Source organism: Rhododendron vialii, chromosome 6a (genome assembly GCF_030253575.1).
Source record: "Rhododendron vialii isolate Sample 1 chromosome 6a, ASM3025357v1".
Taxonomy (NCBI): domain Eukaryota; kingdom Viridiplantae; phylum Streptophyta; class Magnoliopsida; order Ericales; family Ericaceae; genus Rhododendron; species Rhododendron vialii.
Window position 1 is genome coordinate 35,821,969 of NC_080562.1, and position 21,955 is coordinate 35,843,923.

Consider the following 21,955-nt stretch of genomic DNA (forward strand, 5'->3'; position numbering starts at 1 on the left):
AAAATGTCAAAATGCCACATTAGCCTTTAAAAAAAAAATTGACATCCCCAATTTGAAGTCAAGGGTTGAAGATGCTCTAATAAATTCTTTTTATATGCTGCTTTGGGCGTTTTTTGCGGTTAAAAAAAAAAACCCTTCTTTGTATATACTTATGCTTCAATGAAAACAAAATATCTGACACTTTCACCCAAAAGCTGAAGGATAATTCTCGTGAGGATATTAAAAGACCAACAAGAACATTGATGATCAACAAAAATTTAAGGATAATTCTTCTCACACACTGTACCCTATCAAGTTTCTTAATAATATTTTTTTTGTTACAAAAAAAATAATAATAAATTCTACTCACACATATCTTAAGCACACCACTTAACTTAAAGTCTTAAACCATTGATACGTTAAAGATAAACAAGAATTTTGATTAACTGAGCTAGTTTGATTTTCTATTTATGTTAGCTAAATAAAATTTCTTTAAGAATTGTGATCAAGGGGTTAAGGGTGTCAAATCAATTTGCATTTTTGAGCGAACATTTTATTTGACGGGCATTACAGCATGAAAAATTTGCATCAACAATGAGGGATTAATATGAATGGACAAACTGCACCATGTGATTTTCAATTTGGTATGATAGAAGGTGCCTCCGATAAATAAGTGGTGTGATATTTTTTTTCCAAAATGGTAAGCATGTTTTATCGATAATAAGGCAAACAAAACATCAAGAAAGATGGTCATCCTTCCTAAAAGAGATAACAACCAATCAGGAGGTCTAACTTCCCAAGTTTGAATGCCAGAACCTTGCCCCCCAATACTTGCAAGCTGTGTGCCGCATTCGCCAATCTTCGGACAAAAAGAAATTCACACCTCTCAAAAAGGGTGTGAATTACAAGGGTCAACAATTGATGTTAGTTTTGTCAATTGTTAGGGTGTGTTCTGGCGCCCGTCAATCTACATTCTGCATTGTTCAAATTTTGTGACTTAGGTGCTTATGAGCGATTTTTAAAATGAAATCTATTCCTCTATATTTTGATCCTCTAGATTCCATAATTTGGCTCCCAAAGGGCCCCAAATTTTTTTGGATTTCCTCTATATTTTGATACTCTACTCTTCTACAAAAATCTATTCTACATATATTAACCAAATAATTTTTTTCTTCTTTTACTTTTCTATGTATTTTCGTTCCTATTCTATTTCTTTGTTCCTTCCTACATGATAAAAATAATTAATCGAGTTGAAAATCGAATTCGGATAGGGATAATAGTCCTTTTTTGCATTTTCAAAAGCTCAAAAATGGAATCGAAAATGTCCACCAAGCATTGGCATAAAAAGTTGAAGTAAAAAATTGGGATAATAGTAAAGAATTGGAATAAAAAATTAGAATTGAATTCGGATAGGGGATAATAGTCCATTATAATTTGAAGATCTATTATCTATAATTCACAATCTAAAAATGATAATTACTAGCACCAAGCACTTCTATTCTATATAGTCTGAAAACATGAATTTTTTTTTTTTTCGGTCAAACAGAAATTCCTGTGTTACCTTTGCCTTTCAAAAAAAGCTAGCGAAGTGTTTAGTCAATTTTTTGACCTTGCGACTAATCATGAAGTTGAAGCAAATGGCCAAGTTGGTGGACTGGTGGTTGGGTCCCAAGCCCCCAGCCAAAGGGCAAATCCCCATCACCAATTAGATAAACAGTACACCCTTCATTTGCATGGAGTGGTAGAGGTTTTTGATATGAGTGATTTGGATATAGTACTCATTGTGATGAGAAGATGAACTTTTTAGAGACTTGATCAGTAGGGGTAAGATAAATGGTGGGATCCGGATCATCTCCGGTAACTGTCTGGGACCGTATTATCTCGCATATGTGGACCCTACAATGATATTCTTATCGGCAAAAATATATTGTAGTGTGAGAAGTCCATTGACTCTTGGACAACATCTGAATTTCTATTACCTTCATGCTAATTTGTGTGTTCTAGCCTTCTAGGTTAGGTGTGTTTTCCTATTAGCCACAGAAGCCAATATATGACTCTTCTTCATTGGAGAAGAAAGTGTAATCTGGCAGGCTAGAAGTGATTGGAGACATTGACTTTGTTTTGGTCATCCAATTCATCGTCTCATTATCACAAGGTAACACTCTGACTGGCTGGCCCCAACCTCCCCTGAATTTGAAATGTCCTACAAACTGTTATAAGTCTCAAATTACTGCTCTCCAAAATCAAAAATATATATATATATATATTCTTTGGAATTTTGGGTATTGACATGACTGCATGATTTGTCGTTTATTCCTCGAATTGGGTTGTGTTCATTTACTAGGATCCAGCTGGTTAATGTTCTTGGTAGCTATGCTTTCCTCTGTTTTCACCTTCCTCCGTGTGTTTGTTAAAATGCCAAAGCTAAACTGAGGAACTGGATGCATGTACAACATATCACCTCCTTCTCCCAACTCATGAAAGAGAGTAATTATTCAGCGCTCTTGGGGCACGGCCACGCGATGGTGCTTCAATCCCTCTACAACCACACATTAATGTTAGGCTATGCAGATAGTCTTCGGCCTGACATCAATGTGTGGTTGTGGAGCACTGAATAATTTTCCATTGAAGGAGCCATAATCTCTTCTACTTTCAGGGTGTTTTTTCTTTTTGCTAAGTAATTTCAGGGTGTTAGCTAGTCAGTAAGTTAGATTTTACAATCAGGCGCATGCTCGAACTCCAAATCTTCCCTATAAACCTAAAGGGCACCGCCACTAAATCTAACTCAACTTGACCATATTCAGCTGCCAAATTGTTTATGTGGGTTTTGTCAAGCAATCTATTTACATCATAATACCAGATTATGTAAAGGTGTGCAGGGTCACATTTACATCACTCATGACATGTGTGTATGAATATAAGTGTATTATATATATGCACTGTTATCTTGTAGCCAAGCACCAGAACATTGTTCTTTTTCTACTCTCCTACCAAGATATGGAATACAAAACTCAGTCCCACTAAAGGGGCACCAATACAAATAGAGCTCTATAAGTAGAAAGAGAGGTCTGCCATTTAAGAGCACTACCAAAAAGAGAGAGCAAATGACACTAGAAAATCCTGCTCCCCTTTATATCCTCTTATCGTTTCTTATTCTTTCCTCACTGTTGCATAGACCCACTTTTGCCTGCAAAAAGGTAAGCACTTACAGGTTAACTTCTCTCTTCCTTGACATTAATCAATGGTATGTACCTTCTATTGGAGTTTTGTTCCAGTATAATGTGTTTCTTATTTATGGTGTAGTCATATGTGGTGTACTTTGGGGCTCATTCACATGGAAAAGATGTCTCATCTAGTGATTTTGATCAAGTGACAGAATCTCATTATGACTTCTTGGGATCATTCTTGGGAAGGTAGTGAGTTTCATGTTCATTTATGAATAGCTCAGATATCTATTGTGTTGTTTCTGAATCAATGTGAATGTCATTGATATATGCTTGAACTTGCTCCTTGTAGAGATGAGGCCAAAGATGCCATATTTTACTCCTATACAAGACACATCAATGGCTTTGCTGCAACACTTGAAGATGAAGCAGCAGCTGTGATTGCTAGTAAGCATTTCTTTCAGATTTTAATGTTATTTTCTGTTCAATATGTTAAATTGCTAATCACTGATAATTATCGTGGAAAGCAGAGCATCCCAAGGTAGTCTCAATTTTCCTTAACAAGGGAAGGAAATTACACACAACCAGATCATGGGAATTCTTGGAGCTTGAGACTAATGGTGTGATACATTCCAGCTCCATTTCGAACAAGGCACGATTCGGTGAAGATACTATCATAGGCAACCTTGACACGGGTTGGCTTCTTTTCCTATGCATCTTGATTTGAATTTCATTGCAAGGTCAACTTTCGCATCTATATAAATGAGCTATGATGCAAATTAGATCAAAATATATATGTTTTTGTGCACCAATGAGAAATTTTGGCAAATATAATAGGCTATTTTATTTCCTTGTCATCTTGTTTAAATATTTTTGTACAGCAGCTGTGTGGCAGACTACTTCCTTTTTTTAGTTACTGCAAAAGTTGGCTTTGATTAGTACGTATGATTTGGTGACTAATCACATAAAGTAATCAGGTTATGATCAGAAGGAATAAAATAATGTTGTTGGAGACTGGGTTTTGTAACTAAGCTCCAGTTTCAAGTTTTGTTTTCCTCAATCACAGTGAGGTGCTTTCTTTGACCGTCCACTTTCACATCTGACAAAATGTTATTTATTGAATTTTTCTTGGTGATTAAACTACGTTGACCATCAGCATGGGTTATCATTTCCAGAAGGATGCCTGCACCAGATAAATTTTTAGTTATGTTCTTATGATGGTTTTTTTTTCTTCTTTTTTATTTGTACAGTTGTATCAGAAGTGCCTAGCTTGTGTATGTAGCTCATTTAGAAATGTGAGACTTCAGTTCAAGCTGAGGAACGGGTCAGTTCATGCTATCAACACTTGAAATGAACACTATTTTTAGCCATTGAGGTATACGGGAATGAAGTACAAAATTTGCAGAGTAGCTGAACTACGAAATAAATGAGCTCTTTCCTTTCGCTAGTAGAACAAACCAAGATTGCAAAACATGTACTTTGAAAGAAAGAGAGAGGACTTCACGAAAAACTTTCGTTATGCTCCAGAGATCTCTTGAATTTCTGTGAACTGGATTAATTTATTAAGCTATTGACAAAATGGATTTCTGGTCATACGACTGAGTTTTTATCACACAGAAGGCAAGGTAGATATATGTTCACCGGTATCTTTCAAAACCTCCCAAGGAGGCCCTCGCAAATGAAGGTGTGCAATGCTGTAATATCTTAGAAAGACAGTGTGGAAACTACTGATTTACGGAGTTCTTTGATTCACACCAGCAAATAGAAGTGTAAGTCAATGAACAACATCACCATGATAAAAAAACAAAACAAAACAAAAATTGATATCACGTTAGGTTGCCTTAAATTGATGAGTGTGAGCATGTATACTGTTGTTTTGGTAAGGGATAAACTAATAAGACTTGTGCTGAAGAAGGTTCATGATGTATTTTGTTTCATTTTCTGTGGCCATGATCTTTGAGTTTCTTTCCCCTCACATTCACAATTTGGTAATGAGCCAGGTGTGTGGCCTGAATCACAGAGCTTTAGCGATGAAGAAATGGGACCAATTCCATCAAAGTGGAAAGGAATCTGTCAGAATAATGTGGATCGTAGCTTTCATTGCAACAGGTCAGATTCCTCTAGCTCCCTCTGTTCGTTGCTTCTCGTGCATGGATAAATTTTCCATAATTTCCCATAAGATTGCTTCTTGCCTAACTAGTGATCTCATGATATTGTCTATTCAATAGCTATATTAGTGATCATGATACACAGTGAAAGGTTTCTCCTAATTTGTCTGAAATTATCTTAGTCATAGGCCTTTCAGGTATGTTTTCTCTTCTAGAAAGGAATCAGTTTACTATAAATGCATTTTGATTCATCTAGAAAGAACCATCGATATTGTCCTTGATTCTGTTTAGAGTAATCCAAAATTTGCTGTGTCTTCTCCCTTTAACTTAGTCTTTGTACATGAAATATCTGAGTTGAGTCTCCATATCTTTTGACGTTGAAAATCAGGGCGGTTAAACTATTTTCTAAAGCAAGGGTGCATGTTTGTGACTTTTGAACCATTTCTTTATAATATCCGACAACAGAGGATGCATGTGAAATGGGAAGAAACAATTATTCTTTTTTGTCCAATTGTAATAACACTCTTAGGATGTATGGTTGGTGACCTTAAGACAGTGAGGATTAGTTGGATTAAAAGGCTGTGTTTCGGCTAGTCTACCGGACAGAAATGGAGGCTAGGAGCCTAAAACTGTGACACCTGATTTTTAGGCCAAATTGCATTTAATGATGCCATTGTTTAATTTTTCGTCTTTTGGAAAGTGAAAACCTCATTGAAAAGAACATAGCATACAATTTTTAAGAAGGCATACCTTCCTACTTAAACTCTCTGTTTTTCAGAGGAAAGTATCTGTTTGAGATGTCCCACTTATGGGATCCAGGAACGAAAGAAGTGCGTGCTTTTGGCACCTCATATGAATATACACCTCCATTTGATATAGGACCACCAAAATTTCTTCTCACAACATGAAGTGCATAAAGGCATTTAACGAGTCCTGGTCCCCTTAATGATGCTGCTGGCAAAGGGTGGATTTGCTCCTTTGGCTAAAAGTTGCATACGAGAAGAGACATTTTTCTTTACATTTTTCATTGTCTTTTTGAGTTTACTCATTTATTGGGACCTAATATAACTAAACTTATGGCCTATCTGATTATCAAATCCATTAGATTACCGGTAAAAGAGCAACTTCCAGATAAATGATTACAGATCAAAAAATAAAAAACATAAATGACTACTGGTAAAAAGGCAACTCCCAGATAAATGATTACAGATCAAAAAGTAAAAACATAAATGATTACTGGTAAAAAAAGCCAGGTACTGTGTTTAGCATACTCAGAAGTTCTAGATGAAGTGTTTTCAACTTTCACTATGTTCACCAATGTCTTCATCATACATTGTATCTGGGGCGACACTGAGGTCAGTATCTGGGGCGACACTGGGGTCAGTTGACCCATCAAGCTGCTGAATATTAATCGATATTTTGTCCTAGCAGTGTCAAATATATTACTTAGTCAAATCTTGACCCAACTTTATAAGTGAAAAGAGAGGTGATGAAGTGTCTTCAACTCACTATGTTCACCAATGTCTTCATCGTACATTGTATCTGGGGCGACACTGGGGTCAGTTGACCCATCAAGCTGCTGAATATTAATCGATATTTTGTCCTAGCAGTGTCAAATATATTACTTGGTCAAATCTTGACCCAACTTTATAAGTGAAAAGAGAGGTTTGGCCAACAAAATTCATAGATCAAATTGTAAAAGCATTGATCAATAGTATTGACAACTAGGTTATTTTGCCACAGCAGCATGTGAATCAAATTGTAAAAGTCCACGTAATAGCAATAGATTATGTTTCTGTACTTGTGGTTTGATAAGTTTAATTATGTTTGTCATTTGTTATGAATAGATAATTAACTTTTGATTTGTATAAAGGCTTTCTGTTTGTACTTTGTATTGAATGGGCATTGTCGAAGTTTGTGAATGACCCCATTGGCTTTATCCGGGAATAGACTAATTGATCTTGCATTCTTACTCTGCTATATATGCACCGACTGTCTATTCTATAGGAAGCTTATAGGAGCAAGATACTTCAGCAAAGGATATTCAGCAAGTAATGGCAGTCTCAACTCTACATTCAACTCGCCACGCGACACCGACGGCCACGGATCCCACACATTATCCACAGCTGGTGGTAACTTCGTACCGGGGGCAAGCGTATTTGGGTATGGCAATGGAACAGCAAGAGGGGGATCACCAAGAGCTAGAGTAGCTGCTTACAAGGTGTGTGGGCCCCCAGTGGCTGGAAACGAGTGCTTTGATGCAGATATACTGGCTGCCTTTGATTTTGCCATCCACGATGGTGTTGATGTGCTGTCGGTATCACTTGGTGGTGACCCAGTCGCCTTCTTCAATGACAGCGTGGCCATTGGATCACTTCATGCTGTTAGGCATGGGATAGTGGTTGTTTGCTCAGCGGGGAATTCTGGACCTGCCAATGGCACTGTTGCCAACCTTGCGCCATGGCAGATTACAGTCGGAGCCAGTACTATGGATCGTCAGTTTCCTAGTTATGTTATTCTTGGCAATAAAATGCATCTCAAGGTTAGTGTCTGTTAGATTTCGAAATTTCCAAGTTTATGGGCAATGTAATTACGTTGAACATTTGGCTTATGGCTTGGAAACCTTTCAAAAGAGACAAAAGAAAATATGAAGGTGCAAATGTTTTGCTAGCGGATATGAATAAAAACTTGTCCGAGTCATAAAAGCCTAATAATTGAAATTAAATTCATTGTGGTATACAGAATGATTCACTAATCTGTAAAAAGGAACCGAAAACACTACTATGAACCAAAAATTCTAATGTATTGCCGAATAACTTTAAATCCTTGTCGGCACAATCTTGTTTGGCTGTGTTTCACTGCTTTCTTGATGAGTTGCACTATATTCTCCTGTCTTCCATTAGATCACAAAAAATTTACTATCCCGCTGGTTTTAGTTTCAGTTTCTTAGGACACGGAAACTTTTTGTCTATCACGATGAAAATGAATGGAAATTTTGTTCCTTGATTGGGGATTCTAGGTATGAAGCTGGGGCTAGTGTGGCAACCGATTTGTCAAATGAACTGGATTGTGTGCATTTTCTTATGAAATGCTGGGTTACGCTGTCATTAGATATTTAGATGATTCTATTTGTGTGGTATTGTTGATGATTGTTGTTACATTATGCTCACGTCCATCTTCATATTACTAGAAACATTCAATGTGTGGAAACTGACATCTTTTGTTTCATAAAGGGAGAAAGCCTTTCAACTAAAGCATTGCCGAACAACAAGTTCTTTCCAATTATTAGCGCTGCGGATGCCAAAGCTGCTAATGCATCAGCTGCAGACGCGTAAGGATAAAACATTCAAGCTTTTGGTATTTTGATTCTTTACACTGTGAATACTGTAACCATTTTGTCCTGTGTTTAGCATCATTACAAAAGCATATCAAATTTTACGTGTTCCATTCATGCAGAATTTTATGCAAGGGTGGGTCACTGGATCCTAAGAAGGTGAATGGAAAAATTTTGCTATGCCTTAGAGGGGTTACTGATAGAGTGGACAAGGGTGAGCAAGCTGCCTTGGCTGGTGCCGTGGGGATGGTTCTTGCTAATGATGTGCTTTCTGGGAATGAAATTCTTGCTGATGCTCATGTCCTCCCTGCTTCTCAAATCAATTACACCGATGGGGTTGCTATCTTCAAGTATGTCAATTACTCAAGGTAAGATGACATGGCGATTACGTTACCGTGTGTCCGTGTTAACTAGTGTTATGAGCATATCATTTGGGTGGTGTTGAATTACACCTTGGAGTACTTCTATTTCATGGGTACATTTATGCCATTACAAAACTTTCAAGACTGTTATTTTCTTCTTCGGTTTTCAGTTTTCTTATTCCAGAGAAACATAACACAACTCGTTCAGCAAATAGTTTGCACTTTTCACTGTTTTTGGTTCAAAGGCACGAAAAACTAAGATGTAAACAAAGAAAGATTTCCGACCCTATAGCATTCAATGAACATTGGTAATGATAAAAGTGGCATTTTGACCTCCCATTTGTTTCTTATAATTACTCATGTTCTTAAGCAGGCTTCCAATAGCTTACATAACACGTCCAACAACTCAGTTACCCACAAAGCCAGCTCCATTCATGGCTGCTTTTTCATCATTAGGGCCAAACACCATTACCCCAGATATCCTTAAGGTTTTTCTCATCACTGATGCTTCATATTTCCCATTTCTGAAACACTTCATTTGGTGTGATTTCTCTGAACTGTTGTAAGTATAAATGTTGTTCGTTCAGCCTGATATCACTGCACCGGGAGTTAGCATCATAGCTGCCTACACTGAAGCACAGGGACCAACAAATGAAGTTTTCGATACGCGTCGAGTCCTGTTTAATTCAGTATCAGGCACTTCGATGTCATGCCCTCATGTTTCTGGCATTGCTGGTCTTCTGAAGACCCTCTATCCTAGTTGGAGTCCTGCAGCAATAAGATCGGCAATCATGACCACCGGTGAGAATAGACTAGACTTGTAACTTTAGTCTATTGGTATTGTCTGGTTTTCTTCATTTTTGTTTGCAGTTTGTGTTTCGTGCTTTCCCAGAGATTAAAAACAATGGATAGTCCGGAAACAATCAGCTCGATTCTTTGCTCCACAATAGTACTTTGAAACTTTGAAGATATCCGTGGTGTTTTCTGTAACTGGATTGTTGGCAGATATGTTCTCGGACAACTGTTAAAGGAAATTCCAAAAGTTCTCCTAATGCGCTAATTGGAAACAAAAACAAACAACATACTCTAAAATCAAGGAGGATACAAAAACAGGCCAATTCTTTTTAAATTTTTTTTCTTTTTGAAGTCAAACAATGTGTTGTTTTCTGAGAACAGGGTTGAATCATATTGTCCTAACTCTTTTCTAATCCTTTTACTTCATCCTACTTTCACAGCACAAACACTGGACAACACTAAGGAGCCATTGACAAATGCATACTACTCACCGGCAACGCCATTCAACTATGGAGCAGGACACGTGCAACCAAACCGCGCCATGGACCCCGGATTAGTTTACGATTTAACCCCCAATGACTACCTGAAATTCCTATGCGCACTTGGGTACAATGAAACCCAGATCTCAATGTTATCTGGAACTCACTATACATGTCCCAAGGCCAATATTAGTCTCTCTAATTTCAACTACCCTTCAATCACAGTGCCTATGCTAAACGGCTCCACCACTGTGACTCGAACTGTTAAGAACGTTGGTTCACCGGGTACTTACAGCGTCAGTATCCAAAACCCGGTTGGTATATCTGTTTCTGTTAGTCCAGAAAGATTGATGTTTCGAAAAGTTGGGGAACAGAAATCATTCAAGGTGAGTATGATGGTCGAAGAAGGCAATAAACGTAGCGATTATGTATTTGGACATTTGACATGGTCAGATGCTAAGCATGAAGTGAGGAGTCCTATTGTTGTCAAGGCAGTCTAAAGACTGCAACATTGTGATAATCATCTTCACGTATCAAATTGACGTTTCATTATTCACCCAATTTATTGACTTCACCCAATGAATAGGTTTTTTTTTTAATTTCTTAATTTTTGTTTCTTTGATTTGGGAATAGTACTTTGTTCTGGGTCAAGAATAATGGCTATTCAGGAGTGGGAGGGGCTGTAGTCATATGCTTAGGAAGAAGAAACAAATATATTCTTCTTGTTACTCGATCGGCAATTCTTCGATGAGGCAGGATCTCTTGTGCCTTTGTGCCAAGGGGTTAAATCCAAAGGCCGAAAAACCCCTCGGCACATAGGCACAAGGATTTTTGGGACAGAGAAGATCGGACTTAGTTCCAATCTTATTGTCAGTTATCAGTACTGCTCCTACATGCAATGTACAGAAAGGGAGTTTTTTTTACTCCTACTATTATAAGTGAAGATCAAATTACAACTCTCTGCAAAAACTTAACCCAAACAAAAAAAAGATTTCCATGTAACATGGAAAAGAAGAGTTCTCTTGTTAGGCAGTCAAATGGAACATTGTTCCAATTTTAGTACCAATCCTTTTTGAAATTCCACATAAGGATGTGCAAGGGGTTGATCACCATCTTCAGTTCTCCATCTACAAATTAATACAGGCAATGGGTACATATAATTAGCACAAAACATTCGAAAATGCGAAACAGTTATTTTTATGGTCATAATTTAAAAAATAGCAGTGTTAAGGATGCAGATCACCCAGAACAATATTCGAACACGTCTTTCGGGATCTCTGTCCTAATTTCTGTGTTTGAAGATTTAGGTTTTGTGTGTGCTTGAGAATAAGAGATTCACCTGAATTTTTGGACAAGGTGGTGGAGGAAGAATGCGACCTCTACCTTAGCAAGTTCAGACCCTGGGCAGCATCTTGACCCTCCACCAAAGGGAGTAAATTTTTTGCATGTCTGGTCCTGGGTCTGCATGTTATGAACATGATTAGTAAAAGTACGAATATATACGCGCATATTTTTTGATAACTCAAGAGTCCAGGCCAGCTGCTTGCGCTCTACGCTTGCTTCTCGGTAGAGCCGAATCGTTCTATTTGATTTTAATCTGATTATGTGTAGTAGGAAATTTTGAGATGGGGTAGAATTATAATTTACACAATTAAAGGATCGATCATGGTTGAATAATCATTCACAAAATTGCACCAAGAAGATGGTTACAATAACTACGGGGCCATGGTAGGACAGTCCTATATATCTCTTTCGAAGAAAGTGGTAAAATCAAATCAATAACTTGTTACCCTACAAATAACAAAATTTAAAAGAATAAAATTAAAATTATTACCTCCCATCTCCAAGGATGAAACTGGAGAGCATCTGAATGGAGAGATGGGTCTAAGTGAACTGCACTCAGAACTGGTAGGACCTTCCAACCACAGGGAATTAAGTAATCTGCACCAAACAAGGAATAAAACTACTTAAGGGCCGGAGAGAGCTTTTTCACTACATATATTATCAACGAAAAATTAAGTTTTTTTTTTTTGGTCAATTGATAGGAGGGGATAGGGGAAAGGGGAGCTGTGATTCACAGCGATAAGGCAACCGAGGCATTTTACCTAGTAAGAGAGTATCATAACCACAAGGTCAACCTCTTAGTCTCAACGAAAAGTAATTTAGAAACAACACTTTTGATCCATACCGAAATTCATCTAAAAAAATGTATGTGCCGGCGGTATTTATTTATTTTTATTGACGTACGACCAAAAGGCAACATCATTTTGTTTGATAATTAAAGGCATAAATAGGTCTGCGTAGTATTATCGATAGTATGTGTAATTAAGTGCACAGACTAGAAAAAGCACACGCTTGCATGATTATGGAAAAAGCATATCCCAATTTTTTATTTTTTTTTGTGTGCATGATATTCCGGGCCAGCTTGTCACACCTCGAACTGATTCCTACAATTCCTCCCACAGCTCTTTCCACGCTTACACGTTAGATGGGTGTGCCCGAAAGTTACTGGCAAGAAAAATCGAACTTAAAATCTTAAGAAGGAGCAAATCCTTAAGTCTCCGGTCAAAACCACTATGCCAACCCCTTGCGTTAAGCATATCCCAAGTTGTTAATTTAATTGCTTGATATGTAATTTGCTCGATAATTAAAGGTGGATTTATATATACCTCTAAATTTGATGTCTTTGAGAGCCTTTCGGTGCACAAATTTTACAACATTCCCATATCTCAGAGCTTCAGTAATTACCTAGATTAAAAAAAAAAACAAACATAATCATTGTAAATATGCATGCACAAAAAGAATATAAAAAGGAAGGAAAATTTATTTCTAAACTATTTATATATATCTAGATAAATGTGGACTTACATTTTGAGTGAAATCCATTTTCTTGTAATCTTCCCAGTTCAGAAGCTCATCTTCCCCCTTCATGCTCCTTATAGTCCGATGCTCTAGCTATATTACCAAATAAAAAGAGAAAAGAACAAAATTGAAGGTATTCAGAATTTCCAATATGTTTAAAGAGTAATGTTATGGTAATAGTAACATTTTAAAACAATAAAAAATTAATATATAAAAATATATTTCAGGGTGTTTAAAAATGCACAAATTTTCGTAGGGAATATTTAAACTGGAACGGAGGAAGTACTATATTAGGATACTATCTGATGGGTACATACTTTGGAAATGGAGCCAAGATTTTGGTTCGAGGGGGGCAGCCACGGAGACATATTTGCATTTGACAAAATGTACTGGTATATGATACATCATTTTGTGTTCTAGTAGTATAAGACAAAATATATGGAGATGATTTAATTACAACCCTAAACATGTGAAGTTATCTTATTTCTTATGTGGGTATTTGATATAGTCATTTAATTATTTCTCGTGTATGAGAAATATTAAAAAATATCATAAGGTGAAGTAAAATTGCTTGAATTCAGATTAAATCAAACCATAATTACATTATAAGTGTTAATTAGAAAAGTGAATTGACACTAGTATGCCAGTTATATCAGAATTCCTAATTAAGGTATAAGCTACCGATATAAAAAAATATAAATGTTGGATGGATGCGGCCTCCACCAATGCCACTATAGTTCCGCCATTGCGTTACTTTTTATAGTAATAATCCCGTGATCCTTTACTTTTCACCTCACAAATACACGCAATTAGTCAATATTTTGGATATGTAATACATTTTAAAATGGTCATTTACTTATAGTTACGCATATAAGTATTTTTATAAAAATAATGTATCGATATGTGTGTGTGTGTGTCATTGAGAAAAAGGTGACCTTAAGCTGTGCAAGGGCAGCAGGTGATTGACCAAGGAAATGAACCAGCATGGCCATCAAGACAGAAGTGGTTTCATAGCCTCCCAAAAGAGAATCCAAAACAAAGCTAACTTTTTCATCTTCAGATAAGGATTCAACACCCAGAAGTATCTCAAGGAAGTCATGACCATTAGTACCACTCCTTGTACTCCTTTTGTTAGGATACTTTCCACCACCATGACCACTACTTCTTCTTCTTGATCTTCTTCTTTCTTCTATGATTGCCTTGACAGTGGAAGATATTCTTCTTCTAGCCTGTAAAGATGATGAGGAAAAAAAAAAGATCACATGCATGCGCGCTTCCTTTTTTCCTTTTGGAATATTAATTAGAATGAGAAATGGGGTTCAATTAACAAATGTAAGAATGACATCACTACAAGAAAAATAAAAATTAGTGACGAAAAAGTGGCGACGAAATTTAATTTTGTCACTAAATGAGTATATTTGGCGACGAAAAAATAAATTCGTCACTATTTTATAACTTTCGTGACGAAATAATTTCGTCACCAATTATGCCTTTTTAGCGACGAAAAAAATATTTTCGTCACTAAAGGTACCCATTTGGCGATAAAATACATTTTTCGTCGCCGAAAGCTTAAAAAAGGTGACAAAATTATTTTTTGTCGCCAAAGATAATCATTTGGTGACAAAAAATATATTTCGTCGCTAAATGTGAGCAATTTAGTAACGAAATATTTTTTTCGTCACCAAATGCTTAACTTTGGTGACGAAAAATAATTTCGTCACCATTTTAACGCTTTCAGCGACAAAAAATTTATTTCGTTGTCAAATGGGTACCTTTCGTGACGAAATTTATGAATTGCGCTTTGTCACTAAATGTATTTCGGACATAACTCTTTACTAAAATCTCCAATTGAGATAATTCAAATTGGGTTTGAACAATAACTCAATTGCCTACAACTTTCATGTTTATCAAAATTGCTAATTTTAATGTTTAAAGGTCCAAAATTACATTTGAAATATATTTTCATGTTAAACATATGTGTTATATATTAGATATTTCAAATATTTACTGAAAAGTGTATGTAGTGCAGTTGGTTGAAGCTTGCGCGAAAAACTCAAGAGACTCGGGTTCGAAACCCAGCAGGAGCAAGAAAGATGGATTTCTTTTCCCATATGAAAACATCTTTTGCAACGAAAAATTTCGTCACCGATTTCTTATATTAGTGACAAAAAATTTCGTCACCAATGTAACCCATCGGTGACGAATTTTTTCGTCGTCAAAAAGCACAATAAGTGAGGAAAAAAATTTCGTCACCAATTATTCACTTTTTAGTGACGAAATATTTCGTCATCAAAAAGCACTATAGGTGACGAAAAATAGATTTCGTCACCAGGTAGGAATCCTCGACAACCTTTAGTGGACAAATTTTTTTTCGTCACCTATATTATTTGTGACGAAAAACATGCAATTTGTGACGATTTTCATTCGTCACCCAATTGAATTTTTCTTGTAGTGCATTTTGTTAACCAATACTAAAAATGTCAAAACCCCAAGCGGTTTGACCAAGCGGGTGGAAAGCAACTAAAGGCCTTTCTCACCGAAAGAGTCTCAAGTTTGAATTCAACGAAAGTCAAATATTTCAAATTTGGGGCCACTGAAGGTTTTTCCGGTTGGTAATTTCAGGGTCCCGAATCCGATACGGGCGCAAACTGGCCTAAACATCCGGTTACATGTACAAATAAAAAACAATAATTAAACTATTTGTACGCTCTCTACTATATGCACTATCATGCAGAATGTACAATCATTTTTAAGCATGTTATCTGATGCCCTATTGAACACCCATTAACAAGAACCTAAGAAAAAGGGTTAAGGCTTAAATGTTTGTATGTTCTCTAGTACCGAAAGCACTTTAAATAACGTTATCAGGACAAGTAACGACACAGTCGAGGTGTAACGGTATTGTGAGTATCGAACGATACGTAACAGGAATCGATTGTTGTGGTAGTGAATTTTCATATATCAATTTTTTTATTTTTTTTTAAGTTTTAAGTGCCAAAATCATCTGTAACATTCAAGTATCGGCCGGAACGGCCGTGAATTAGTAATGAATCGACACATATGGGAACAACTGATACGCATGTGATTTTCCCTCCCTCCAGTATATCGGAGTGTAGTGGTACCCGAAGGCCAAAAACCGCTGTACACTTTACGGGTGTTATTGTGCGTTTCCACAAGAACTTGAGATAAATATCTATCTCCTACGTACTATGTAAATTAAAGAGGAAGTGAATTAGACCTTAACAGCTCTTGCATAAGGAGTCCCAGGAACATTGAGAGGTAAAGAAATCAGCCCTTTCATGAAAGTCAGGAAATCTTCAAGAATTTTTGTAGTCTGTGGCTCATCTGGTGTTAAACCCAGAACCTGCTTTACTATTACATTGAAAGTGAACTGTTCCATAAAAACACAAAACAAAATCACACATCAGTGAACTTGCATGTGTTTTAAGCTCTCCCTTTTTTCTTTTTTCTTTTTTTTCTGGTTTTATGTTCTCTTTTTTTTCAGGCAAACTAACCTTTCTTGCTAGAATTTTTGGAAAACAACTCATTTCGATCCACAGAAGATAAGCGAAAGTACATTATACGGTGGTTTGGACTTCTATAGTAGATCGATCGATGCGGAAGATGGAAAAAGTAATATGGTACCAATGGATAATATATAGCACTACAGGGAGGGGTACGTAGACCAAAATTGATTTCAGAGATGGTAGTTCGAAAAGACCTACTACGTTTCTTGGATATCACAGAATGTACGATACCTCGACAGAGTTCAATCAAAAATTGAATTCATGGAAACGGCCGAACCGTTTGAGACTAGACTAGACTCGATTTGGTATGGTTAGTATGCGGGGACCACACATATGACATATATACCAGTGGGATAATGTACATGTACGAGCCCCACACACTAATTAACATAAACATTTGTCTCTAATATATGTTCATTTTTGTTTCGAAAACAAGTAGAAGTAAAAATACCTTTCTGGCCTCCGCACAGAACATGACTTGTTGCCTTCCCTTCCACGAATCCAAAATCCGAACGGCGATTCTTTCTATATCCCCGAGAAACTCAGGCTTAGATTTGATAGTGGCGACAAGCGAAAGAGCGACATTCCGAAGCCTCCTGTGGGTGTCACCCACTGCCACAAGCATTGAAACCTCCCCAAGAATCCCATGGATGGGCTTCGGATAGCTGCACTGGAACAGCTTGTCTTCGTTTTGCAGTATGAAGTAGTTCAGCTCTTGGTCACAGGACACCACCGTTGGGGAGAAGAACAGATGGGTCTTGAACACTTTCCCATACCTGAAAATATATGTACATATGCATATCAAAACCTTGCCCGCCACATTTACTTGAGGGATCACGCAAAGTAGATGCTGGATACGTTTCCAACATCTACTTTGCAGATCAGACGGCTCATGCCTGCTGTACGTATATATCGTTTCACGTATACAGATATATAACGGTACGCAAGTGGAGTGGTGACCAGGCACTTGACTTGTGTTCAACCTTCACTAACTAAACTACTAACAATTAACGCTACTAACAACTATCACTTGTCGTCAATTCACGAAACGGAAAAAAGACATAAAATAGTAGAGTATATGTCTTTACACAAATACATGTCTACATATATACCATGTTGCTTACCTAGAACAATGGTCATGAAGAAATGCTCCAATAGAGTTGGAAGGGTGAGGCTTGAGAAAGGATAGGGTTTCACCAAGTAGAGGCCACCCAAAGGACCCTTTAGGTAGAGGACCAAGGTTGAAGAACAAGGGCAGAAAATGGTTTAAAATGAGACCCAAAATAAACCCAACAAAACCAATCGATGGGACTAACCAAAAACATCCGGCCATGGACGTTAGGCTTTGTTTGGATACTCTCTGGGCTGATTTTTGTATGGGGTTGTGGAAGTAAAGGAAATGAAGGGGAGTGGAGTGGAACTTTTTTTTAGTACCAAATAGTTCGAGAGACTTCAAAGCCTATGTATAGAGGTTGGTGTGAGGAGCTTATGTAATGTTCTTTTAGTATTAATAATAATTAATAGGCTCAATCCATGGGGCAAGGGTCCAGACCAGTTGGTCTTTAACCAGTTCAGTTTTTTTTTTTGAAGATGAACCAGTTCAATTTAGTTTGGAGCATTTGTGGGTTTTTTTTGGCACATAATAATGATCGGAACCGTTTTACTTTTTAAAACTTGTTGAGAATATTGACAATGCTAAAAGTCACGTTGATCGGATATCGTTTGATATGATATCGAAATGCATTTATCTTCGGATATTTGTGTCAAAAGGATTTTAATCCAGTGTTGCACACTTTTGTTTCCAAACTTAATGCATTTTAAAATCATATCAAACGCTCAATGTGATTTTTGGTGTTGTCAATATTCTCGATGAGTTCTAAAAAATTGAATGGTTCCAATCATTGTTGTGGGTTTGAAAAGAGCCCACAAATGAACCAAAGTGGACTAAACTGGTTGGAGATCAAACTGGTCTGGACCCTGCCCCCATTCTATGGATAACTTACGGGGCTGTTACCGAGCTAAGAAACGCATAGACTCTAATGCACTTTTTATACTTTTCAATGCACTTTCACATGTTGCAATACAAATTTTAAACCTTAATAACCACCCGTTAGGCTATTTTAAACATTTTTCTTAATAAAATAGAATGAGTGATTATTTAGTTCTTCCTAAGTACTGCAATGTGATCTTTAGGGTTCTTTTTTGGCATATTCGTGTGACAAACTGGATTTGTGACGGGCATGGATCAATGTGTAACTTGCACATCAATATATCATGATAAACATATCATAGATTAAACACCATGCGACGAAATGCAACTTAATAATTTCGTGATAGTAATGCTAGTAACAGCTGAATTGTCAATAGAGAAATAAGGATACAAAAAATACAATTTTTAATACACTTTTCAAGGCAATTTAAAACTTAAAATAAAGGAGTATTTAATTATTTTCTTACTTTACTTATAGTCCATTGACATTGAGTTGTTTAAACATTTTCCATGTTAAAAATAAAGGAAGAAATTAAAGAAAACAGGCTTTTGTCCGGAGATTATCTGCGGTCGGTGGAAATGGGAATTTACTTTTATCAGATGCATAGGAAATGAAAATCAATGTAGCCTAGGATGTAGGCCTTTCCTTTGCCACTAGCTTGGCAGTAGCAAAGGTGCAGAAGAGAGAGATTTCTCGCTCCAAGGAGAATTTACAAAATAGTGAAAAATAAAAAATTGGGACAGAAAAGTGGAAGAAATTACGTATACTCCACTAGCATTAGATTAAAGTTCTGCTAAGATTTCTTTTTTTTCTTATTCAAATTTTTTGTGTTTGTCAGTTTTCCACCCAAATTTTGTGAATTATTGATTCATTTTTTTTTAGCTTTATCTTAAATATTTTAAATGATATTTGGGTAAAATTCATAATTATTTACTTTTTCGATTCAACTTGATGAGATGAAGCAATAATATGAAAAATTAGGTGCAAAATTAAAAAATATATAAATTATTTTTTTTTTTGAATAAGAACAACAAAGAAAAAATCCAAAAATCCCCAAAAGCTCTTAGCAGATCAGAGCTTAAAATTATGGAATAACATGAGGGGATCCAAAGGTTGGTAACAATTCAAAGATTATAAAAAAGTTTTGCCGTTCAAAAAGGGGAGAGGTTTCATGGTAAAGAGAGAGAGAGAGAGAGAGAGAGAGAGAGAGAGAAGCTATCCATATTTTATGAAGAACTCAAATTAAAGTCAGTATTTGTCCAACCTTCCTTCACAAAAATATACTCCCTCCGACCTAAATTTTTAGTCTGTATCCTAATCAAACTAAAAATTAGTTAAAATTTTCAATTAATTATACTTTTTGTATGAAATATATATATCATTATTAAATTGCAAAAATTCTACAACCAAACATACTTACAGTCATGTTAGACTCAAACACTACACTTTCAATATATGTAGGGCGGCCACATGAGTGAGTACTACATGCGTATTGTGTTTGTCTAAGTGCGCGTATGGTTATACAATCGTTAATTTAACTGACACCTCCTTGAAAAATTGTTTACTTTCTATTGAAGTGCCTCAAGTGGTGCTTCAGAAACCCTCCCCACCATTTTTGTGAGCTCCACCAATAAGTATGTGATGCTCACATAAATGTGTCCTAGAGGAGACCCTTAGAACATCACCTTACTTTGCTCTGTGAGCATTGAATAATTATCCCCATCAAGTAATTATTCAGTGCCCCAGGCCCATTTTCCACTACACATTGTGCTGGAATTTGCATATCTTGTCTTAGGTCACACCACAATGTGTGGTGGAGAAGGAGCCTGAGATACCACAGGTTGGTGCTCTAAGAGCATTGAATAACTTTCCCTCCCCACCTTGTGAGGATAGGGAACGAAAAATTATTCAATGATAGTGTCCCGTGCGTGGAGCTCACAAAATGTAGAGAGTTTGGAGCACCGTCACGTAATGTCCAGGACATGCAATAATTTCACTGTGAACGCATTTGTAATTGTGTGGGTGATCATATCACGTGCAGTATGATGCTTTGCTTTGACCTGGACCTTTTATGGGTCTGTACTGATCTATAGACTCTATCTATACTAGCTATGAGCGAAGCCTGTTGGAAAGTGAAAATTAAGGATGATCTACAATTCTTCACGTACGATGGCAACAAAGTTTACAACCATACCCAAATTCACGAACCACTGTTACACTCAAACATTCGTACGAGGAGTAATTTTCATTCACGTAAATCCAAAAATATGTACAAATGAATTTCATCTGGATACATGCACAAAAGCCCATTTCATCTAAAAATTCCATATTAAATTAATCGAACAGGGAAACCAAAAACAAGTAATAGCATCAAAACGAGAGGCTCACGGTTTGTGCATGTGTGTAGATCTCACATGCCCATGTGAGTGTGTTGCGTGTATCGTATGTGAAACTCATACATCCATTTAAGTGTATTGTGTATTTGAGTATGTAAGTTAGATGAGGTTGTTGAATTTTTCTTTAGCTAATTCTTCCCTTCCTGTTGGTTTTTTTTTTTTTTTCCATCTTTTTTAATAAATGCCATTTCCATTTTCAATGCTGTTGGACTTTTGAGTCCATCTTTTCCCATGCAAGGCATACAACTAGTCTGTCTAGCTAGGGCCGCTAGGCGTTAGTGGCCTGTTTGGCTCATTTATTACTTTGCATCCAAAGTGCTTGATCAATTGGTGCATTTCTTGCTTGTGCTTTGTATAAATTGGTGCATTCCTTGATCAAGGTACGTGGGATTAGGATTGGAGGGAATTCAAGGCCCACATGTTTTTCATAATTCTTTAGTTCCGTGTTTCATACGTTCTTGATTAACTACTGAATTGGACAAGGTGAAATTATTTTTTCATTAACTAATACCAAGGAGATAGGTGGTACTATTATTTAGTCCTCCTATCTCGGATTATCTCCCCTATTATTCAACGGTAAAAAACATTCTCAATCATATTTATCTCACTCTAACAAAATACAATATGACTAATTTTAATGTTCATATAATCCAATCTATTATTATCTCTTGGGCCCTACTTGTCTCTTCTATTCTCATTCTTAATCTTATCTTATTCAATCTCTTTTAAAAATAATTTGACGATCAACCGTGCCCATCGTATTGAAAGTAGTGATGAAGTAACCTTATACATAGACCTAACCCATCCGGCCAACAATATAATTGAAAATTCAATTAACATGGATATATATTGACAGCCCTTGACTATGTATCTAGCTCAGGGGCGGTCCAAGTTTGTCCAAACAAAAGCACTTATTTATTACTACTTTTCTAAAATTAATCCCCCACTAACCCAAAAG

At 36.6% G+C, this 21,955-nt stretch overlaps 2 protein-coding genes across 3 annotated transcripts; one reads left to right on the top strand and one right to left on the bottom strand.

Annotated features, from left to right (window-relative positions):
- Positions 1–2,236: 2,236 nt before the first annotated feature.
- Positions 2,237–10,782, top strand: LOC131329866 (subtilisin-like protease SBT5.3). 2 transcript variants are annotated; one of them, XM_058363272.1, is made up of 11 exons: positions 2,237–3,176; positions 3,283–3,392; positions 3,496–3,590; positions 3,674–3,838; positions 5,144–5,252; positions 7,259–7,793; positions 8,485–8,582; positions 8,708–8,953; positions 9,318–9,435; positions 9,535–9,748; positions 10,183–10,782. In XM_058363272.1, the coding sequence occupies exons 1-11, from the start codon at positions 3,084–3,086 to the stop codon at positions 10,719–10,721; spliced, it is 2,322 nt and encodes a 773-aa protein (XP_058219255.1). In that variant the 5' UTR covers positions 2,237–3,083; the 3' UTR covers positions 10,722–10,782. The 2 variants fall into 2 exon arrangements, with proteins under 2 accessions (XP_058219255.1, XP_058219256.1); XM_058363273.1 differs by having other exon boundaries at positions 2,239–3,176; positions 9,321–9,435.
- Positions 10,783–11,122: 340 nt separating this feature from the next.
- LOC131330247 (cytochrome P450 724B1-like) lies at positions 11,123–18,051 on the bottom strand. The gene is made up of 9 exons (XM_058363756.1): positions 17,735–18,051; positions 17,062–17,386; positions 16,322–16,474; positions 14,019–14,312; positions 13,090–13,176; positions 12,891–12,969; positions 12,056–12,162; positions 11,561–11,682; positions 11,123–11,348 (listed from the first exon to the last, which is right to left on the bottom strand). Exons 1-9 carry the CDS (start codon positions 17,941–17,943, stop codon positions 11,255–11,257), a joined length of 1,470 nt encoding a protein of 489 aa, XP_058219739.1. The 5' UTR covers positions 17,944–18,051; the 3' UTR covers positions 11,123–11,254.
- Positions 18,052–21,955: the final 3,904 nt, after the last annotated feature.